This window comes from Hippopotamus amphibius, chromosome 2 (assembly GCF_030028045.1).
Source record: "Hippopotamus amphibius kiboko isolate mHipAmp2 chromosome 2, mHipAmp2.hap2, whole genome shotgun sequence".
NCBI lineage: Eukaryota > Metazoa > Chordata > Mammalia > Artiodactyla > Hippopotamidae > Hippopotamus > Hippopotamus amphibius.
The window spans coordinates 187,858,290-187,878,438 of NC_080187.1; the positions used below are offsets into that span (position 1 = coordinate 187,858,290).

General features: G+C 40.9%; 1 protein-coding gene across 1 annotated transcript; it reads left to right on the forward strand.

The window, feature by feature from the left end:
* The first annotated feature begins 271 nt into the window (after positions 1 to 271).
* On the forward strand, positions 272 to 6,357 carry LOC130845172 (beta-2-microglobulin-like). Its single transcript, XM_057721996.1, has 4 exons — positions 272 to 372; positions 3,435 to 3,710; positions 4,285 to 4,312; positions 5,329 to 6,357. Exons 1-3 carry the CDS (start codon positions 306 to 308, stop codon positions 4,296 to 4,298), a joined length of 357 nt encoding a protein of 118 aa, XP_057577979.1. The 5' UTR covers positions 272 to 305; the 3' UTR covers positions 4,299 to 4,312; positions 5,329 to 6,357.
* Positions 6,358 to 20,149: the final 13,792 nt, after the last annotated feature.

The window sequence follows — 20,149 nt, forward strand, 5'->3', positions numbered from 1 at the left end:
TTCGCCCAGAACGATGTTCTAGGATGAGGGCCCCAAGTTTGGGCGCGCGCCCTGTTTAAGAGGGCGCGGATGTGCAGACAGCGAACCCACCCGGGCCAACGCGGCCTCCCTAGGTATCACGGGGCTTATCAGAAAATGAAACTGAAAGTGGGGGAAGTCCCTCTTTCCAACCTGCTTGGGCCTCGCTCGCCGGGAGACTGGTGACGGCGCGGCCGGCAGCCTTCTGATTGGCGGCCTGGCCGGGGGCTATAAATGCGGGCGCGGCCCCGGGCGCTCACTCCGCCACCCGCGCTGCTCCTGTAGCGATGGCTCGCTTCGTGGTCGTGGTCCTGCTCGGGCTGCTCTCACTGTGTGGCCTGGACGCCATCCAGCGTGAGTATCCCCTCCTCCCCTCCCCTCTTCCACCAGCCGCTCCTGTGCCGCTCGCACCCATTTGGCACTCCGGGCGCTAACTCTGTACACCCCAGTCCCGCTCCCCAAGTTTTGCTTCCTGGCGGGATGGAGTGGCGCCCGGCTTCCTCTCTGGCTGCGGAACTGGTGGGGTGGCTGGGGAGTGGGGAGGGGGTGCGAGCCCAGGACGCCGGCTTCTCCGGGATGCGGGGGGGGAGGGAACGGCTGGCACGCGCGTAGCGGGAGGGTCGGGACAGAGTTCGCGGGTGTAGATGAGGCTCAGAGCGACCGCGGTGGGGGAGGGCTTCTCTTCCGCGGGTTCGCCGCGCCTCTGGCGCCTCAGCCCGCTGCGCGCAGCTGGCGAGGGGCGCGCTGGTGGGTCCCAAAGGGCAGGGTTGGGGCTGCGAATGGGCGGAGGCCACGCGCGGGCTCTGGGGGAGCCGCCGCCAGGGTGTGTCGGCCGGCTGGGAGCCTGAGGGCCTCGCGCTTCCTCCAGGCGCTCGCGCTTCCTCGCGCTGCCCCTCCGTGCCTTCCCCAGATACGCGACCAAACCAGGATGGTGAACTTGCACGCGACTTTTGTGACTGTCTTGACGTGTTTACAGACCGCTTCATGTCGTTAATTCTCGTGTTGCCGTTACGTGTGGAATTCATCATCACAGAGCTGCCCGTTGACGGCTCACTGTCTGACCTAAGCTCTGTGCTAGATCCCTTCGCTGTGAAATGCGTCTGCGATGTAGGCAGGATGCCTTCTTCTCAGCCTGTCACGGATGAGGAAGGGGAGGCTGGAGGAGCCGAAGGAACTTAATCACACAGGGGATGCACGGCGGACAGTAGCGGCTGGCCAGAGCATCGGGTGGGGTTCTGCGCCCTCGGGCTGTGCGTTCCTCGCAGCGTCTGGGGTGAGACTCTCAGGGGCAAGCTGGGCGGCCATGGGCGCCTGTTGCCTTTCCTCACAGAGGCCTTCCTCCTTTGGCTCCTTGCCTGGTTCTTTCCAGGATGAGCTCAGTCTCTGCTTTCAGTTTTGAGCAGCGAAGGTTTATCGTCGATAAAGGTTGTAAAACTAGGGATGAGAGTCATCAACGTGCTCACCCAGGTGTCTGTCAGGGCCACCGTGGATATTGAGTACCTCCTAAATAGCCTGCAGTATACTGGACCCTCAGAGGTCTCTCTCTTTCATGAGCAAAAGAGATTTAATTTAAAATTTATTGACCAAAAAAGGCATAATGTCTGTATCGTCACTATTACTGATTTTTGGTGGTGACGATATGGCTTTAGAAAAGTAACAAGCTGACCTTAAAAACTATATTAGTTTGAAAATTTCCAAAGTAATACACGTGTGGAAGGTATAGGAGGGCATTTCTGGAAGACATACAAGAAACACAATTGTGATTCCCTCTGGGGGACTATTTTCTGCTCTTTCCCCTGTGTGGGTTTTATTTCACTCTGGGTGTAAATTAATTTTTCAGTTAAACTACAGAAACTCAAAGAACTCTCCCCAAGATACAGAGCCAGTAAGTGGCTGAAGCCAGATTCAAACCCAGGCCTGTCTGATGCACCTCCTCCTCTTAGAAGTTACTATTGTGAGATTCTTGCAAAAAACCCACACACTGCCTAGCCCCCTCAAAGAGAGCATTCCAGGTGGGATGAACCGGTGCTCTCACTACTGTATCATTTATCATGGTCTAATTATTAGAAGCTCAAACGCGAAGAGGTTTCTGATTTATTTTCACTTTGAATTATGAAAAATATCAGGGCTTCATGGTACTTCCAGCTTAGCTCTTGGTGGGCCTACGGGCCTTTTCTTTGGTGATAGGACGTTTCTAGACAGACACATCTGGTCAGAGCGGCCTGGCACTCCTCTCTACCACCTCCTGGACATGGAGGATGAGCGGACCTGTATAATCATGTACCCTGAATGTATTTGTATTTAAGGGGGTTATATACACACATTGCTATCAGTCTGTATATTCAGTGGCAGTAACACTTCACTTTGGAAGAAGAATATAGAAATAGAGTTTATAATATTTTCTTTCCACATCCCCTTGGATGGTCTAGACATGCTTCCCACTTTGGAAACCCCTGTTCTGTAGCATCATGCACTATTCCCAAGTTGGCAGATTATGGCAGTCAATTGAGCATGCTAACTAAAAACACAAATTCCATTCCCATGTGCATGACTCCACTTGGTCCTAATGGAGGGTATGTTCTCTCGCATTTCCCGCAGTCCTCACCCTTCCCTATTGTGCTTACCCAGCCCAACGCATTGAAGGTATCTGCCAGCTCCTGTAGGTGTTTCCGTTTTGTTTCTCTGTGTTCTAGCTCGGGAAATCAGAGATGTGTGGTATAAGCTCTGGACATGATTAAGAAGTTGTATTTTGTAGAAATGTGGTTTGCATTGTCTGTCTTAAGAACCTGAGCAAGGAGGTAATAATACTTACACCTGCCACTTACAGAGCAATTGTGTGCACCAGGCAATGTACTAGGCACATACTGAGAAGTCTCATGGGTGTGGATCTAGGCAGGAGGCAAAAAAGAAAGGAGTAACCATAAGGAAAAAAAATTGATGGGGCTGAAACAGGGTACAATAAGGTGAACTATTGATGTGGCTACGATGGAGGGCATGTGAAGTGAGAAATGAAGCTTGATAAGTAGATGGGGGCCAACTCATGTAGACTCTTGAGAGATAAGGAATACTGTGGGTGCTGAGGAGCCACGAAAAGTTCTCGGGAGCCTCCACAGAAAGATTCTTAAAGATACAGCACAGTCTCTCCTGACAGCAAAAGATGTTACTAGAAATCTGCTGGGAAAAGCCTGAAAGTCATGTGTAGGGGAATTACGTGGGAAAGATACAAGTCGTGGTTTATCCCACAACATGGAGGCTGCCTCTTGGAAAAATGGAAGCTCACTGGGCACGAGGGGAAATGCAGCTGGGAGCAATGGAGGATCCGATATAAACACTTGGTGCCTGACCCAGCTTTAGACCAAGGTAGCCCCAAGTGAAATACTCCGCCGTTTCATCTGTCTTTCCCTGCTGCTCCTCAGGCCCTCCGAAGGTTCAGGTTTACTCGCGACACCCAGCGGAAAATGGGAAGCCAAATTACCTCAACTGCTATGTGTCTGGGTTCCATCCACCCCAGATTGAGATTGATTTGCTCAAGAATGGGGAGAAGATGAAAGTGGAGCAGTCAGACCTGTCTTTCAGCAAGGACTGGTCCTTCTACCTTCTGGTCCATACTGAGTTCACCCCCAACGGAGTGGATGAATATAGCTGCCGCGTGAAACACATTACTCTCAGCGAGCCCAAGATAGTCAAGTGGGGTAAGTTTTCAGGTTCCTTCCTCAGCTGCTGACGGTTGTATCTGAGCATAGCCACAGCATAAAGCTGCTTTGATATAAAAGCATCTGCGTACTGGGATTATTGGGGAGTGTTTTTAAAGCTGTGATTAGTGGCACCTTCTAAGAGACCTCTGCATGGCGTGGTCACTGAGACAGTGGTTTCCCTGTAGTGAGAGCAGGGAGCAGCAGCAGCACTTGTGCAAATGCACAGGACTCCCAGTGGTTCTTCCCTACTGGCTTCCTTGGCTTCCCTGACAACCTCAGGGATACTCAGCACCAAGGAGAGTCCCAGGAAGGCACAGGCCTTGCCTGTAAGCCCTGCTGTGGTAGCGCCCTCCAGTCCTGGACTCCTCCAGTTCTGTGTCTGGCTTGGGATCTGAGGCTAGTAGGCAAGGGTGGGTCCTACTGGGTTTTTCTTCACAGGGCATTCACAGTCAGGGACAGCGGGCTCTTCTGCCAGTGTTATTTATAACAGTTTTAGACACCTGTTCTTACGTAGTATTTCAAAAGTAAAACAACTGTTTTTCTTTTTCTTTCTCCATCTTCTTTTCCATAGATCGAGACCACTAAGCAGCATCATGGAGGTGGGTTTCTAACCTTAAGAAAACCTTTTTAAATGTCACTATCCTGGGGACCGTCACAGGCAGCTCTAATATGATCACCTTCACTGTCTGGAGGACATTAATCAGGGTAGCAGTTCAGCAGGCAGAGAAGAATCCCTTGGGGTCCACATTCCCTTCTCCTGTGGGTGGCATGAGGAAGGCATGTGGCCCTGGGTGTGGCTCTGCCAGCATCACTGACCCTCTAAAGGGAGGATAGAGGAGCTGCAGGTGCGGTGTGACAGGACAGAGGCAGCGGTTACCCACAGCACCTGCAAGGGTTTGCTCTTTCTTCTGCCCTTTCTACATTGGGCATCTCTGGGCCTGCAAAAGTGAACCATCCCTTCCTTTGCATGGCAGTTGCTTTGCTATTTGGCCAGAAGGGAAGTGTGACATGGTTCTGCAGACACACCATTCCTGAGTGTGTGGGTACTGTGGTTGCCTCTAGAAGCTCCCAGTCCAGTAGAAGAAAGAAATGGGAACAGGCTGTTGTAACCCAATGTAAAGATACAATAACAGATGTATCTTGCAAGTAGCTCTAGCAGCATGCAACAGGGAGGAATTGGGCTTCTTTGCATCTTCAGTTGGAGGCCGGGAGGCAGATAATCCAGCTTTTCTGGGAAATTTTACTCCACAGGGTATCTTGTGGAAGTAACAGGGCACTGAAAACCTATCCAAATTTCCTGTTACATTGTAGGAGAGGGAAGTTAATTTTCGAGAGCATGAGAGAGTTTGAGTGACCTGCCCAGAGTCACACAGTTGCTAAGTGGTAGAGCCAGGATCTGAACTCTCATACCAGCATTCTTTCCTCTAAGGCTGTGGGAGAACCAGTAGAATAAACTAGTAGGATGTGCTCTTTTAGTGGGTCTGGAAAATCGCCTGCAGCTACTCCTTTTACCATCAGTGATTTATACAGCACAAGTTAGGTAGATTTGGTGGTGCTATCTGTAATCCAAATAAAATAAATGTATTTGTTAATAACCCTTTCTTCTTTTTTTCAGGTTTGGGGATACCTCAGTTTGGATTGGACTAATTCCAAATTCTGTTTTCTTGCTTTTTAATGCTATTATGCTTTTATGCTTTATGCACATAAATCAGAAGTTGTATGGATGTTACCACAAATACCATCTTCTTTATAATTGTACCTTGGGCATATGTCTCCATGTTTGACCTCTTGGCAGGTAGCTGTAAAGTGGGCACTGGCAGCTTAGAGGTGGGGAAGTCAGAATTTCAGGTTGATCATCAACATCCTGGTCAAATCTGAACTCTTCAGTTTCTTATGCATATAAGACTAGGTAATAAGAGAGTTATGCACAATTCAAGTAAACTTCCAATTTGTAATTTTGCTTAAAATTTTTGAAAGTTAATTTTCAGAATTATGGAAATTTGTTTTAGGGCATGAAACATTTTGCCGTATAAAATTCATATTTACCTCTTACACCTGTTATAGACCTGGTTGTGCCTATTTTTATTTTGTTTTTGTTTCACTAATTAAAACAATGGTAAAACATTGTGTTCAGCTTCTCAGAGGATCAGCAGCTGACTTCTTAATGTCAGTGGGACAGAAATCCAGAAAATGATTATGAATGTGGTAAAACAACTGCCTACCTAGAATTCCATATACAACAAAAATATCTTTTAGAAAGTGACAGCAAAGTAACCATAATTAGAGAAAAACTAAGATTTCAGTACCCTTTAGATCCTCACTAAAGGAGATTCTAAATGATACACTTCAGGCAGAGGGAAGGCCTAGAATGTGAGAAGAAAGGAAGAGCAAAGCAAATGTATTGGGTTGTGTAAAAAGAAATCAACCTAAATAGGAACAGAAACTGAATATTTAATATCTAACTAGTAGAGGGCACAGGAGCTTATGGAGTGCTAGTAATGTTTTAGATGTGGATGGTGGTTACAAGAGAGTTTGCTGTGTAATTTTTTGTTAAATGTACATATATTCTGCATACTTTAAAGGAATGTTATATTTCATAATGTGGTTTATTATAGTAACAGATTAAAGGATATGATTTATATGATTATTTCAAAGATTCAGAATAAACGTTCAATTAAATTTCAATGCTCAGTGAGTTTATGATAAACTCATAGCTGGAGAAAAAAAAGCTAATTTACTTAGACCTATAAAGGTTTTCTTAATACACATAAACAGACACATACACACATTAATAGAGAAGTATAGTTATTTTACAGGTAAAGTCTGAAATAAGGATTCCCACTGCTACTTCTGAGTGATATTATACTAGAGGTCCAAGCAGCAAATTAAGACAAGGAAAAAAAAGTAAAAAGAATAAGGATTTGAAGAGAAGAAACAAAATTGTATTATTTTGATGTTATATATAGATTAACTATATAGAAATGTCAATAAGATATAAAAGATAAATTATTAGGATTAATAAGAGAATTTAACAAATTTGCTGGACACAAAAATCAACATATAAAAGTTAAATGCATTTCTTTGTACTGATAACAAAATGTAAATTAAAAATATATAATTTATAATAGCAATATACACAGTACTTATATAAAATATATATGCTATAAATGTTCAAATAGTGTTTAAATATACACATTTAAATAGTGTTTAAATATAGATGCATATACCAATATAAAGCTAACAAAAGTATTAAGCTCTTAATGGAAAAATTATAGAAATTGTAATGTTTTATTGAAAAAAATTAATGAAGACTTAAAAATGGGGAGAGAGAATATGTTTATGGATAGGAAGATTAAATATCCTAAAGATATCAATTCTTCCCAACTTGATATATAGATTTAATGTAATTATTAAAAAATTTTAATAGTTTTTCATGAAACTTGAGAAGCTGATCCTAAAATATGGAAGAGGTTTAATGGAGGAAGAAAGACAAAAACACTCCGGAAGGATAATAAAGTGAGAGATTTATAATTAAAACAGGATGGAATTGGCCCAGGGATGGACAAAGACCAATGGAACAGAGTAGAGCCCAGCAACTAACTCATGCATGTGTGGAAACTTGACACACAAGACATTTCAGATCAATGGTAAAAGGAAGGACTTTTGAAAACAAAAAAACGGTGCTGAGAGAAATGGTTATCAGTATGTGGGGGGGAAAACAGGTCCCTATCTCACACTGTGCACAAATGTAAATTCCATCGGAAAAGGACTTGAATGTGAGATTGAAAAATTTTAAACATAGGAAAAAAATAGTCATTTTTATGACCTCAACATAGAAATCACAAATTACATGCATATAGCAAAAGACTGATTGATTAATCTCATTAAAATTTAGAACTACATTAAAATTGAGACCCCATGAAAAAAGTAAAACGTCAAGCCACAGATCTGAATATATTCACCACCCCAATAACAAAGGATTGATATCTAGAATATACCAAACACTGCAAACCACTAAGAAAAAGGCAACACCCCAAGAGAAAAATATGCTAAAGTCTTGAATAGTCATTTTACAAAAAACTCCACACCATATACATACCAAATATATATATTTATATATATAAATACCATATATATATGGTATTTAACATTAATGCAAATTAAAACCCATCATACCATCAGGTTGGCAAAAGTTTTTAAAATCTGGGTATGCCAAGTGTTGGCAGACATACCCCGATGAGAACTCATTATACTGCTGGTGAGAGCATAGACTGATAAAACAATTTTGGAAAACTAGAGTATTATGTAGTAAAATTAAAGATGCACATGCCCTCTGACCCAGCAATTCTACTACCAACATAAACTCTTGCACACAGTGCACACAGTTTTGCAATAGATGTGTAAGAAACTTTACTGCCACAGTTTCTAACAGCAAACAAATGGAAACAACCTAAGTTGGATAAATAAGATATATTCAGAAAATGGAATGCTACATAGGGGTGAAACTGAACAAATTGTAATTATAAAAATTAACATGGATGAATCACAAAAAATGTTGAGTGAAGAAAAACCCAGCAAGTCCCCCCCCAAATATATACAGTGATACCATTTTATACAAAATTCAACAGTAGCTAAAACTAAACAGCATTATTTGGGTATATATTCATATGGAGTAAGATAAAGAAAAACAAGGAACTGGTAGGAAATTTCAGAATGGTAGCTACCTCAAAGGCTGGCAAAGTAAGGGAACAGAAGGGGATGTGCACACACATTCAGCAGGAGGGGCACACATTTAAAGATACTGGGGATAACTTGAGTTCTTGCCTGCGCAATGGGAGCAAGAGTATGCATGTTGTTATTGTTGCTGTTATCACTTAAATCATACATAGTCATTCATTTGTATGTGGGGGGAGACTAAGGCTAGAACAATGCGGTAATACCACACAACCCTAATTTAACTCACACAGGCCTGCAAATTGTGTAAGTGCAGGGGCTCTGCAGTCACATTGCTTGGGTTCAAACCCTGGCACTACCACTATACCACAAGTATATCTAAATTAGAATTCCTAACCTCTCTGTGTTCCCTCATGTGTAAAGTGGAAATAACAGTATTTACCTATAAAATTGATAAGATTAATGAGATAACACCTGATTGTTAACATTAATATTTAAGAAAAAACAACTATAAGGAAATAATCCTAAGAGTAAAGAAGGCCACTTTGTGTAACTGATTTATAAGTGACAAATTTCCTTTTTTCCTCTATTACTCAAATTTTCTACAATGATACTTTGTAATATGTAAAAGTAAGTTTTTCAACAAATGGTGCTGGAAAAATGGAATATCCACATGTAAAAGAATGAAGTTGGGTCCGTTGGTCATACCATACACAAAAAATAATCAAAATACATCAAAGACCTAAATGTAAGAGCTAAATGTATAGAAATCTTGTTTAAAAAAATCTTCATGATCTTAGGCGTGACACCAAAAGCACAAGTGACCCCAAAAAGGTAAAAACTGACTTCATCAATATTAAAAACTTCTGAGTTTCATAGGACACCATCAAGAAGGTGAAAAGACAACCCATAGAACAGGAGAAAATATTTACAAATCATATACCTCATAAAGGTCTGGAATATATAAAGTACTCTTAGAAATCAATAATAACAATTGTACAATTACAAAATGAACAAAGAATTTAAGTAGACATTTCTCCAAAGAGATATATAAATGATCAATAAGCACTTGAAAACATGTTCAACACATTAGTCGTTAGGAAGATACAAGTCAAAACCACAAGAAACCTCTTCATTCTGACTTCACAGCTACTAGGATGACTATGATTTTAAAAAATCAGAAAATAACAAGTTTTGGTGAGGATGGAGAGCTATAGGAACTCCCATACATTGTTGGTGGGAATGTAAAATAGCCTAGCCACTGTGGAAAACAATTTGATGGTTCTTCAAAAAGTTAAATGACTGCATAACTCCACCACCAGCTTACACCCAAGAAAAATGAAAACACACAAAAACTAGTACACTACTGTTCATAGCAAGATAATTCCTAATAGCAAAAAAATAAAAAACACTTAAATGTCCATCAACTGATGAATGGATAAAAAAATATGCGCCATGATCCCTATCAAATTACCCATGACATTTTTCACAGAATTAGAACAAATAATCCTAGAATTTATATAGAACCATAAAAGACCCAGGATTACCAAAGCAATCCTGAGGCAAAAGAACAAAGCTGGAGGCATAATGTCCCAGACTTCAGACAATACAAAGCTACAGCAATCAAAACAGCATGGTATTGGCACAAAAACAGACATACAGATCAATAGAACAGAATAGAGAGTCCAGAAATAAACCCACACACCTACAGTCAATTAATCCTTGGCAAAGAGGGCAAGAATATATAATGGAGAAAAGACAGTCTCTTCAACAAGTAGTATTGGGAAAGCAGGACAGCTGCATGTAAATCAATGAAGTTAGAACACACCATCACACTATACACAAAAATAAACTCAAAATGGCTTAAAGACTTAAATATAAGACATGACACCATAAAGCCCATAGATGAAAACATAGGCAAAACATTCTCTGACAGAAATTGCAGAAATGTTTTCTTATGTCAGTCTCCCAAGGCAATAGAAATAAAAGCAAAAATAAACAAATGGGACATAATTAAACTTATAAGTGTTTGCACTGCAAAAGAAACCATAAATGAAATGAAAAAACCTACGGAGTGGGATAAAATATTTGCAAACGATGTGACTGACAAGGGCTCAATTTCCAAAATACACAAACAGCTCATACAACTCAATAACAACAACAACCACAATTTTTTATTTTTTAAAATAAACTGCATATATTTAGAGTGTACAATTTGGTATCCCAATCTCCTAATTCATTCCCCCCCCAACCCTCCCCGCTTTCCCCACTTGGTGTCCATATGTTTGTCCTCTACATCTGGGTCTCTATTTCTGCCTTGCAAACTGGTTGATTTGTACCATTTTTCTATATTCCACATATATGTGTTACTATACGATATTTGTTTTTCTCTTTCTGACTCACTTCACTCTGTATGACAGTCTCTAGGTCCATCCATGTCTCTACAAATGTCCTAGTTTCATTGCTTTTTACAGCTGAGTAATATTCCACTGTATACATGTACCACATCTTCTTTATCCATTCATCTGTTGGTGGACATTTAGGTTGCTTCCATGTCCTGGCTATTGTAAATAGTGCTGGAATTAACATGGGAGTGCATGTGTCTTTTTGAATTATGGTGTTCTCTGGGTATATGCCCAGTAGTGGGATTGCTGGGTCATATGGTAGTTCTATTTTTAGTTTTGCAAGGAACCTCCCTACTGTTCTCCATAGTGGCTGTATCAATGTACATTCCCACCAACAGAGCAAGAGCGTTCCCTTTTCTCCACACCCTCTCCAGCATTTACTGTTTGTAGATTTTCTGATGATGCCCATTCTAACCGGTGTGAGGTGATACCTCATTGTAGTTTTGATTTGCATTTCTCTAATACTTAGTGATGTTGAGCAGCTTTTCATGTGCCTGTTGGCCATCCATATGTCTTCTTTGGAGAAATGCCTATTTAGGTCTTCTGCCCATTTTTGGATTGGGTTGTTTTTTTGATATTGAGCTGGATGAACTGTTTATATATTTTGGAGATTAAGCCTTTGTCTGTTGATTCGTTTGCAAATATTTTCTCCCATTCTGAGGGTTGTTTTTTTGTCTTGCTTATAGTTTCCTTTGCTGTGCAGAAGCTTTGAAGTTTTATCAGGTCCCACGTATTTATGTTTGTTTTTATTTTCATTATTCTAGCGGCTGGATCAAAAAAGATCTTGCTGTTATTTGTGTCAAAGAGTGTTTTTCCTATGTTTTCCTCTAGGAGTTTTATAGTGTCTGGCCTTACATTTAGGTCTTTAATCTATTTTGAGTTTATTTTTGTGTATGGTGTTAGGGAGTGTTCTAATTTCATTCTTTTACATGTAGCTGTCCAGTTTTCCCAGCACTACTTATTGAAGAGGCTGCCTTTTCTCCATTGTATATCCTTGCCTCCTTTGTCATAGATTGGTTGACCGTAGTTTATCTCTGGGTTTTCTATCCTGTTCCATTGATCTATATTTCTGTTTTTGTGCCAGTTCCATACTGTCTTGATCACTGTAGTCTTGTAGTATAGCCTGAAGTCAGGAAGCCTGATACCCCAACTCTGTCTTTCCTTCTCAAGATTTCTTTGGCTATTCGGGGTCTTTTGTGTTTCCATACAAATCGTAAAATTTCTTGTTCTAGTTCTGTGAAAAATGCCATTTGTAATTTGATCAGGATTGCATTGAATCTGTAAATTGCTTTGGGTAGTATAGTCATTTTCACAATATTGATTCTTCCGATGCAAGAACATGGTATGTCCCTCCATCTGTTTGTGTCATCTTTGATTTCTTTCATTAGTGTCTTATAGTTTTCTGAGTACAGGTTTTTTACCTCCTTAGTTAGCTTTATTCCTAGGTATTTTATTCTTTTTGTTGCAATAGTGAATGGGATTGTTTCCTTAATTTCTCTTTCTGATTTTTCATTGTTGGTGTATAGAAATGCAAGAGATTTCTGTGTGTTAATTTTGTATCCTGCAACTTTACCAAATTCATTGATTAGCTCAAATAGTTTTCTGGTGGCATCTTTAGGATTTTCTATGTATAGTATCATGTCATCTGCAAACAGTGACAGTTTGACTTCTTTTCCAATTTGGATTCCTTTTATTTCTTTTTCTTCTCTGATTGCTGTGGCAAGGACTACCAAAACTGTGTTGAATAGTAGTGGCAAGAGTGGACATTCTTGTCTTGTTCCTGATCTTGGAGGGAATGCTTGCAGTTTTTCACCATTGAGAATGATGTTTGCTGTGGGTTTGTCATATATGGCCTTTATTATGTTGAGGTAGGTTCCCTCTATGCCCACCTTCTGGCAAGTTTTTATCATAAATAGGTGTTGAATTTTGTCAAAAGCTTTTTCTGCATCTATTGAGATGATCATGTGGTTTTTATCCTTCAGTTTGTTAATGTGGTGTATCACATTGATTGATTTGCGTATATTCAAGAATCCTTGCATTCCAGGGATAAACCCCACTTGATCATGGTGTATGATCCTTTTAATGTGCTGTTGGATTCTGTTGGCTAGTATTTTGTTGAGGATTTTTGCATCTAAATTCATTAGTGATATTGGTCTGTAATTTTTTTTTGTAGTATCTTTGTTTGGTTTTGGTATCAGGGTGATGGTCGCCTCATAAAATGAGTTTGGGAGTGTTTCTTCCTCTGCAATTTTTGGGAAGAGTTTGAGAAGGATGGCTGTTAGCTCTTCTCTAAATGTTTGATAAAATTCACCTGTGAATCCTTCTGGTCCTGGGCTTTTGTTTATTGGGAGATTTTTAATCACAGTTTCAATTTCATTGCTTGTGATTGGTCTGTTCATATTTTCTGTCTTCCTGATTCAGTCTTGGAAGGTTATACATTTCTAAGCATCTGTCCATTTCATCCAGGTTGTCCATTTTATCAGCATACAGTTGCTTGTAGTAGTCTCTTATGGTGCTTTTTATTTCTGTGGTGTCTGTTGTAACTTCTCTTTCATTTCTAATTTTATTGATTTGAGTCCTCTCCCTCTTTTTCTTGATGAGTCTTGCTAGAGGCTTATCGATTTTATTGATCTTCTCAAAGATCCAGCTTTTAGTTTTATTGATTTTTGCTATTGTTTTCTTTGTTTCTATTTCATTTATTTCTGCTGTGATCTTTATGATTTCTCTCCATCTACTAACTTTGGGTTTTGTTTGCCTTTCTTTCTCTAGTTTCTTTAGGTGTAAGGTTAGATTGTTTATTTGGGATTTTTCTTGTTTCTTGAGGTAGGATTGTATTGCTATAAACTTCCTTCTTAGAACTGCCTTTGCTGCATCCCATAGGTTTTGGATCATTGTGTTTTCATTGTCATTTGTCTCTAGGTATGTCTTGATTTCCTCTTTGATTTCTTCAGTGATCTCTTGGTTATTTAGTAGTGTATTGTTTAGCCTCCATGTGTTTGAGTTTTTTACAGTTTTTTTCCTGTAATTGATTTCTAATCTCATAGCGTTGTGGTCAGAAAAGATGCTTGATATGATTTCAATTTTCTTGAATTTACCAAGGCTTGATTTGTGACCCAAAATGTGATCTATCCTGGAGAATGTTCCATTTGCACTTGAGAAGAATGTGTAATCTGCTGTTTTTGGATGTAATGTCCAATAGATATCTATTAAATCAAGCTGATTTATTGTGTCATTTAAAGCATTTGTTTCCTTATTAATGTTCTGTCTTGATGATCTGTCCATTGGTGTAAGTGGGGTGTTAAAGTCCCCCACTATTATTGTGTTACTGTCAATTTCCTCTTTCATAGTTGTTAGCATTGGCCTTACGTATTGAGGTGCTCCTATATTGGGTGCATATATTAGGTGCATATATATTTATAATTGTTATCTCTTCTTCTTGGATTGATCCCTTGTTCTTTATGTAGTGTCCTTTCTTGTCTCTTGTAACATGTTTTATTTTAAAGTCCATTTTATCTGATATGAGTATTGCTACTCCAGCTTTCTTTTGATTTCCATTTGCATGGGATATCTTTTTCCATCCCCTCACTTTCAGTCTGTATGTGTCCCTAGGTCTGAAGTGGGTCTCTTGTAGACAGCATATACATGGGTCTTGTTTTTGTATCCATTCCGCCAGTCTGTGTCTTTTGGTTGGGGCATTTAGTCCATTTACGTTCAAGGTAATTATCGATATGTATGTTCCTATTACCTATTCCTATTTCTTAATTGTTTTGTTTATGGTTTTGTAGGTCCTTTTCTTCTCTTATGTTTCCCACTTAGAGAAGTTCCTTTAGCATTTGTTGTAGGGCTGGTTTGGTGGTGCTGAATTCTCTTAGTTGTTGCTTGTCTGTAAGGCTTTTGATTTCTCCATCAAATCTGAATGACATCCTTGCTGGGTAGGGTATTCTTGGTTGTAGGTTCTTCCCTTTCATCACTTTAAATATATTATGCCACTCCCTTCTGGCTTGCAGAGTTTCTGCTGAGAAATCAGCTGTTAACCTTATGGGAGTTCCTTTGTATGTTATTTGTCGTTTTTCCCTTGTTGCTTTTAATAACATTTCTCTGTCTTTAATTTTTGTCAGTTTGACTACTATATGTCTTGGTGTGTTTCTCCTTGGGTTTATCCTGCCTGGAACTCTCTGTGCTTCCTGGACTTGGGTGGCTATTTCCTTTCCTGTGTTAGGGAAGTTTTCAACTATAATCTCTTCCAGTATTTTCTCAGGTCCTTTCTCTCTGTCTTCTCTTTCTGGGACTCCTATAATGCTAATGTTGGTGCATTTAATGTTGTCCCAGAGGGCTTTTAGGCTGTCTGCAGTTCTTTTCATTCTTTTTTCTTTATTCTTTTCCACATCAGTGATTATCACCATTCTGTCTTCCAGCTCACTTATTCACCCTTCTGTCTCAGTTAATCTGTTGTTGGTTCCTTCTAGTGTATTTTTCATTTCAGTGATTGTGTTGCATATCTCTGTTTGTTTGCTCTTTAATTCTTCTAGGTCTTTGGTAAACTTTTCTTGCAACTTTTTGATGTTTGCATCCAGTCTTTTTTCAAAGTCCTGGATCATCTTCACCATCATTCTGAATTCTTTTTCCAGAAGAGTGCCTATCTCCTCTTCATTTAGTTGTTTTTCTGGCATTTTATCTTGTCCCTTCATCTGGACAAAGTCTTTTGCTTTTTCATTTTCTCTGTCTTTCTGTGGCTGTGGTTTTCAGTTCTGCAAGATGAAATACTGCTGATACTGCTTTATTCTGTTGTCTGCCCTCTTGTGGAGGATGCTGTCTAGGAGTCTCGTGCGTGCTTCCTGATGGGAGGGACTGATGGTGGGTTGGGCTGGGTGGGTGGAGCTCAGTAAAACTTTAATCTGATTTGGTGGGTGGAGCTCAGTGACACTTTAATCTGCTTGTCTGCCAATGGGTGGGGCTGTGTTCCCACCTTGTTTGATGTTTGTCCTGAGGCTACCCAGCACTGGAGCTTACAGGCTCTTTGGTGGGGCTAATGGTGGACTCTGGGAGAGCTCACACCAATGAGCACTTCCCAGAACCTCTGCCGCCAGTGCCCCTGTCTCCTTGCTGAGCCACAGCTGCCCCCCACCTCTGCAGGCAGCCCTCCAACACCAGCAGGTAGGTCTGGTTCAGTCTCCTACTGGGTCACTGCTCCTTCCCCCTGGGTCCTGGTGAGCACACTTTTTTGTGTGCCCTCCAAGAGTGGAGTCTCTCTTTCCCCCAGTCCTGTGGAGGTCCTGCAATCAAATCCTGCTGGCTTTCAAAGTCTGATTCTCTGGGGATTCCTCCTCCCGTTGCTGGACCCCCAGGTTAGGAAGCCTGACATGGGGCTCAGAACCCTCATGGTAGTGGTTGGACTTCTGCAGTAAAACTGCTCTCCAGTTTGTGAGTCACCCACCCATCATTTATGGGATTTGATTTTAACGCGATTGTGTCCCTGTTACCACCTCATTGCGGCTTCTCCTTTGTCTCTGGATGTGGGGTTTTTTTTTTTTTTTTTTGGTGAGTTCCAGTGTCTTTCTGTCGATGATTGTTCAGCAGTTAGTTGTAATTCCGGTGCTCGTGCAAGAGGGAGTGAGCGCAAATCCTCCTACTCCGCCATCTTGATTCCTCTGTAAATGCTTATTATGTCATGAATTTGGCCATTCAAAATGACAAGGGACTAGATCACCTTGTCTTCTTTTTGCTCTGTGACAGCCCCATGAGGGAGGCCCGGGCTCTCACTGTGGGTCGCATAGTTGGTTGACAGCTGCACCAGGATTATGTTCACATGCTGAAGGTTTCCAAGTATATCCCCTACCTGGGAGCCTCCTACCCGGATTCTTTTTTAAAGGAAAAGAAGGAACCTTATAATCGAAGTGGCCAGAATGCTACTGCCTTAAAAATAGAAGCCTTGGTGCTGTGATTTCTGCTCCCTGCAGCTCTCAGGATGGGACATAGCAAACAGCTCTGTAACCAGTCTAGATCAGCACGTTTTCCAACAGAAATATCACACCAGCCACAAAAGCAAGCCATACACGTAATTTAAAATTTTCTAGTAGCTGCATTAAATAAAATAAACAGATAAAACTAATTTTAATATATATTATTTACCTCGTTATTCTAAAATATCATTTCAACATGTAATTATTACAAAAAACTATTAATGAGATTTACTTTTTTAGTACTAAGTCTTCAAAATATGGTCTATATTGGACAAGACACATATCCCTCCCTGATATCACCTTTATAAGAACTTTTCCTGAAATGTATAAAATTACGTAGTAATGCAGATTCAAACATGCTAAAAAACCACCTGCAAATACTTACTGATATTTTGATCTTCAACGAGCTTTTGCAATGTCTCCTCACTACAGCTATATGAAATGGTTGCATCACACCTTCCATCTCTCAAATTAAATTCATAGATGAGCAGTTCACTATTTTCACTAAGAGCAAGCAGTCTGGGCTTGTCTGTTGGTGTCCCATTGTTATGAGAATCCTCCCATACAAACCTAAGGAAAAAATTTAGACTATTTATTATATTCTATATCCACAATAATACTTACCCACAGTGGTGAGGGTAGAAGGACAGAACGAGTAGAGAGTAACTCTTTGGTTCACCTAACAGCATTAATTGTATATATAACCTAAGGGAATGTAAACTGCTCCAGGACTTCCAGCCCCTTCCCCCATCTCCTTCCCCTTCATCACTTCTTTCCCCTCAGCCCCCCTCAGGGCAACACAAGAATACAGAAGTGGGTGGCGAAAAGGGGGCAAAGAGCAAGAAACGGTGGCTGCTTTTACTCCTTCATCCTAAATCTGGACTGATGATATGTTTAGAGGAACTGTCATGATCAAGGATAAGTTTCAACAACCAAATATGAGGGTGTGTCAAAAATTATCTGTGCTCTGGCTGTAGAATTTATACAAGTTTTAATATAACTGAGTGTGAATAATTTTTGACTCACCCTGATATGTCTATTATTTATAAGAGGTAGTCTTCACAATTAACAAAATATGTTTTGCTAACATAAGTGCTTTCAAAGACTTAAAAAAAAGAAAGTGGTTACTTGCATTTATAGAATTCAAAGACTCTCAAGTGGCATATTATAGAACAGCTCTGTCCAACAGAACTTTCCCTGAGATGGAAGTGTCCTATACATCTGCAAGGTCCAATACAGTAGCCAACAGCCACGTGTGGCTACTGAGCACTTGAAATGTGGGTAGTGCAACTGAGGAACTAAATTTTCAATTTTAAGTCACATGTAGCTAATAGATACCATATGGAACAGCTCAGTTATAGAATATTTAAAGCAGTGTGAAGTCAACATGCCAACATGGCTAACAAGGATGGAAAGAAGCTAATGATGTTCTTGCTTCAAAGTAAATAATAAAATTGTTACATTAAAAAAGAAAAAAAAAGAGCCCCAATTCTGAAAACAATGCAGTGGAATGAGATGAGGCTACCATGGTGATAAATTTTCATCTTTTTTTAAAAAAGCTCTTTTCTACAAAAGTAGTAATATTTATGTCTTAAAAAGTTAGACTTGGTTTCATGTCATTATTAGAGAAAAAAATTGACACATTTTATATTTCTATGTTTATACCCAGACTAATGACTTTTCATAAAACACTCAATTCCTGAGTGTTTAGACTGAAAACCTGGGGAAAAAATCTGTCAACTATGGAAAAGATTAAACAAATTAAGATACATTTAAAAGGCAGAGTACTGTGAAACAAGTAACATCATTAGCACATGGACTATATTGCCATATGGAGTGACATAAACTTTTCAGTGAAGAGAATATAAAATTAACAGTGATTCAAAAACATAAAAAAGAGCATGTATACTTTGAGAAAAGTAGAAAGCAAACTTTTTAGGCACTGCTCCTTGGTAACAGTAAGCATGTAATAATTATTTGTTCACTGAGTAAATGGATAAACAAATGGGCAAATTAGACTCTGCTTCAAGGGAAAAAAAAAAAAAAAGCCCAAAAGTGAAGGAAATAGCTATTTGTTTCAGGGACAAGAAAAAAGTATCTGGATGATTCAATTAGAGATGATTTCCCCCCCAACCCCCCAAGCTGGCATCTTCAACAGGTTTAACTGAAGAAAATGGGCATAGTGCGCAGCACAGTAATGATTAATCAACCTGTGTTGAATGAATAAAAGACTCAGCACCCAGGCTGGGACCCATTCCAGGTTGGTTGTGGCTGCAGAGGACCAGAGTACAGTCTCCCCCCACCTGGAATTGGGAAGGGTGAGCGTACAGACACAACAAAGGGAGGAAAAGTTTCTAAGAAGGAACTAGGCCTGCATCTGAGGCGGTGCCGCCTCTGTCCTTCCTCTCCCGCTACCTCCACGCCTGGAGGGTGTAAAGCAGAGAGGGTAAGGGATTCCCTGAAGAAAGAGAACCAGGCATGGCTTTCTTGACGTAAGAGAAGCCATTTTTGGTCAAAGTGATTTTATAATCCAAGCCTGGCCACAGTGCTTGTCCTTGAACAGGTCTCAGTAATTAATGACCTTAAAGGAAAAAAGGTAATGCAGGAACTAACTGCATCAAGCTGTTATCAAGCAGGAGAAGTAACAATAGGAAATACAGTATATCAGTTGTAAAGACTCCCAGTTGTTTGAGTGGTAGAGATTAGCCAGAAGCATGTAACCACCAGATCAGCTGGAACCTAATGGATGATGATGTTGACTTTTTCAGGTCACTTCACTCAACTAAAGCTTGAACTGTCAACTACCCAAGCCCCTTCATGAATATGCATGTACCCTTAGCTTAAAACTTCCCCAGTGCTGCTGTTGGGGGAGACCCTACTTTGGGAAAGACCCCTGGGGTTCGCTTAACTTGCTACAAATGATATTAAATAAATCCTTCCTTCTCCTGATCTTTGGCTTGGCTGTCTTTTAGTTCAACTTCTACCAAGAGGTGAACCCAGCTTCTCCAGCAACAAGCGGAGCACAGGGGCCAGCCCAGCTAAGGCAGCGGACTCCCTCCGTAAGGCCAGACCCGGCCCACAGCACTTACTGCCAAAAAGGGCCTCCAGGCGACAGCCGCCCCCGCCCCTGCCTCCCTGCACCAAGGGAAGCGGTGAAGGCTGCCTGCAGCCGTCAGGCTCCCCAGAACTTCCTGCTCTCTGTGCAGCTGCGCCCGGGACCCCAGCCGCCCTGTTGCCTCGATGGGGACCGGCACCAACAACAGGGATAGACCCGCTCCTTGGCGCCGTTGTTTCCAGCCCTCCTCTGCAGCCTTCCCGGTCCCGCAGCTCCTTCTAGTCTCTGAGCCCGGCTGTGTCCCGCGCATGCGCAGTGTAGCCGACCCGCTCTCAGCCTCGC

Excerpts from the sequence above, each read along its gene's own strand:
- LOC130845172 (XM_057721996.1), top strand. The coding sequence starts at position 306 with ATGGCTCGCTTCGTGGTCGTGGTCCTGCTCGGGCTGCTCTCACTGTGT. Across the intron at positions 373-3,434 it reads TGGCCTGGACGCCATCCAGC|GCCCTCCGAAGGTTCAGGTT; the intron begins GTGAGTATCCCC and ends GCTGCTCCTCAG.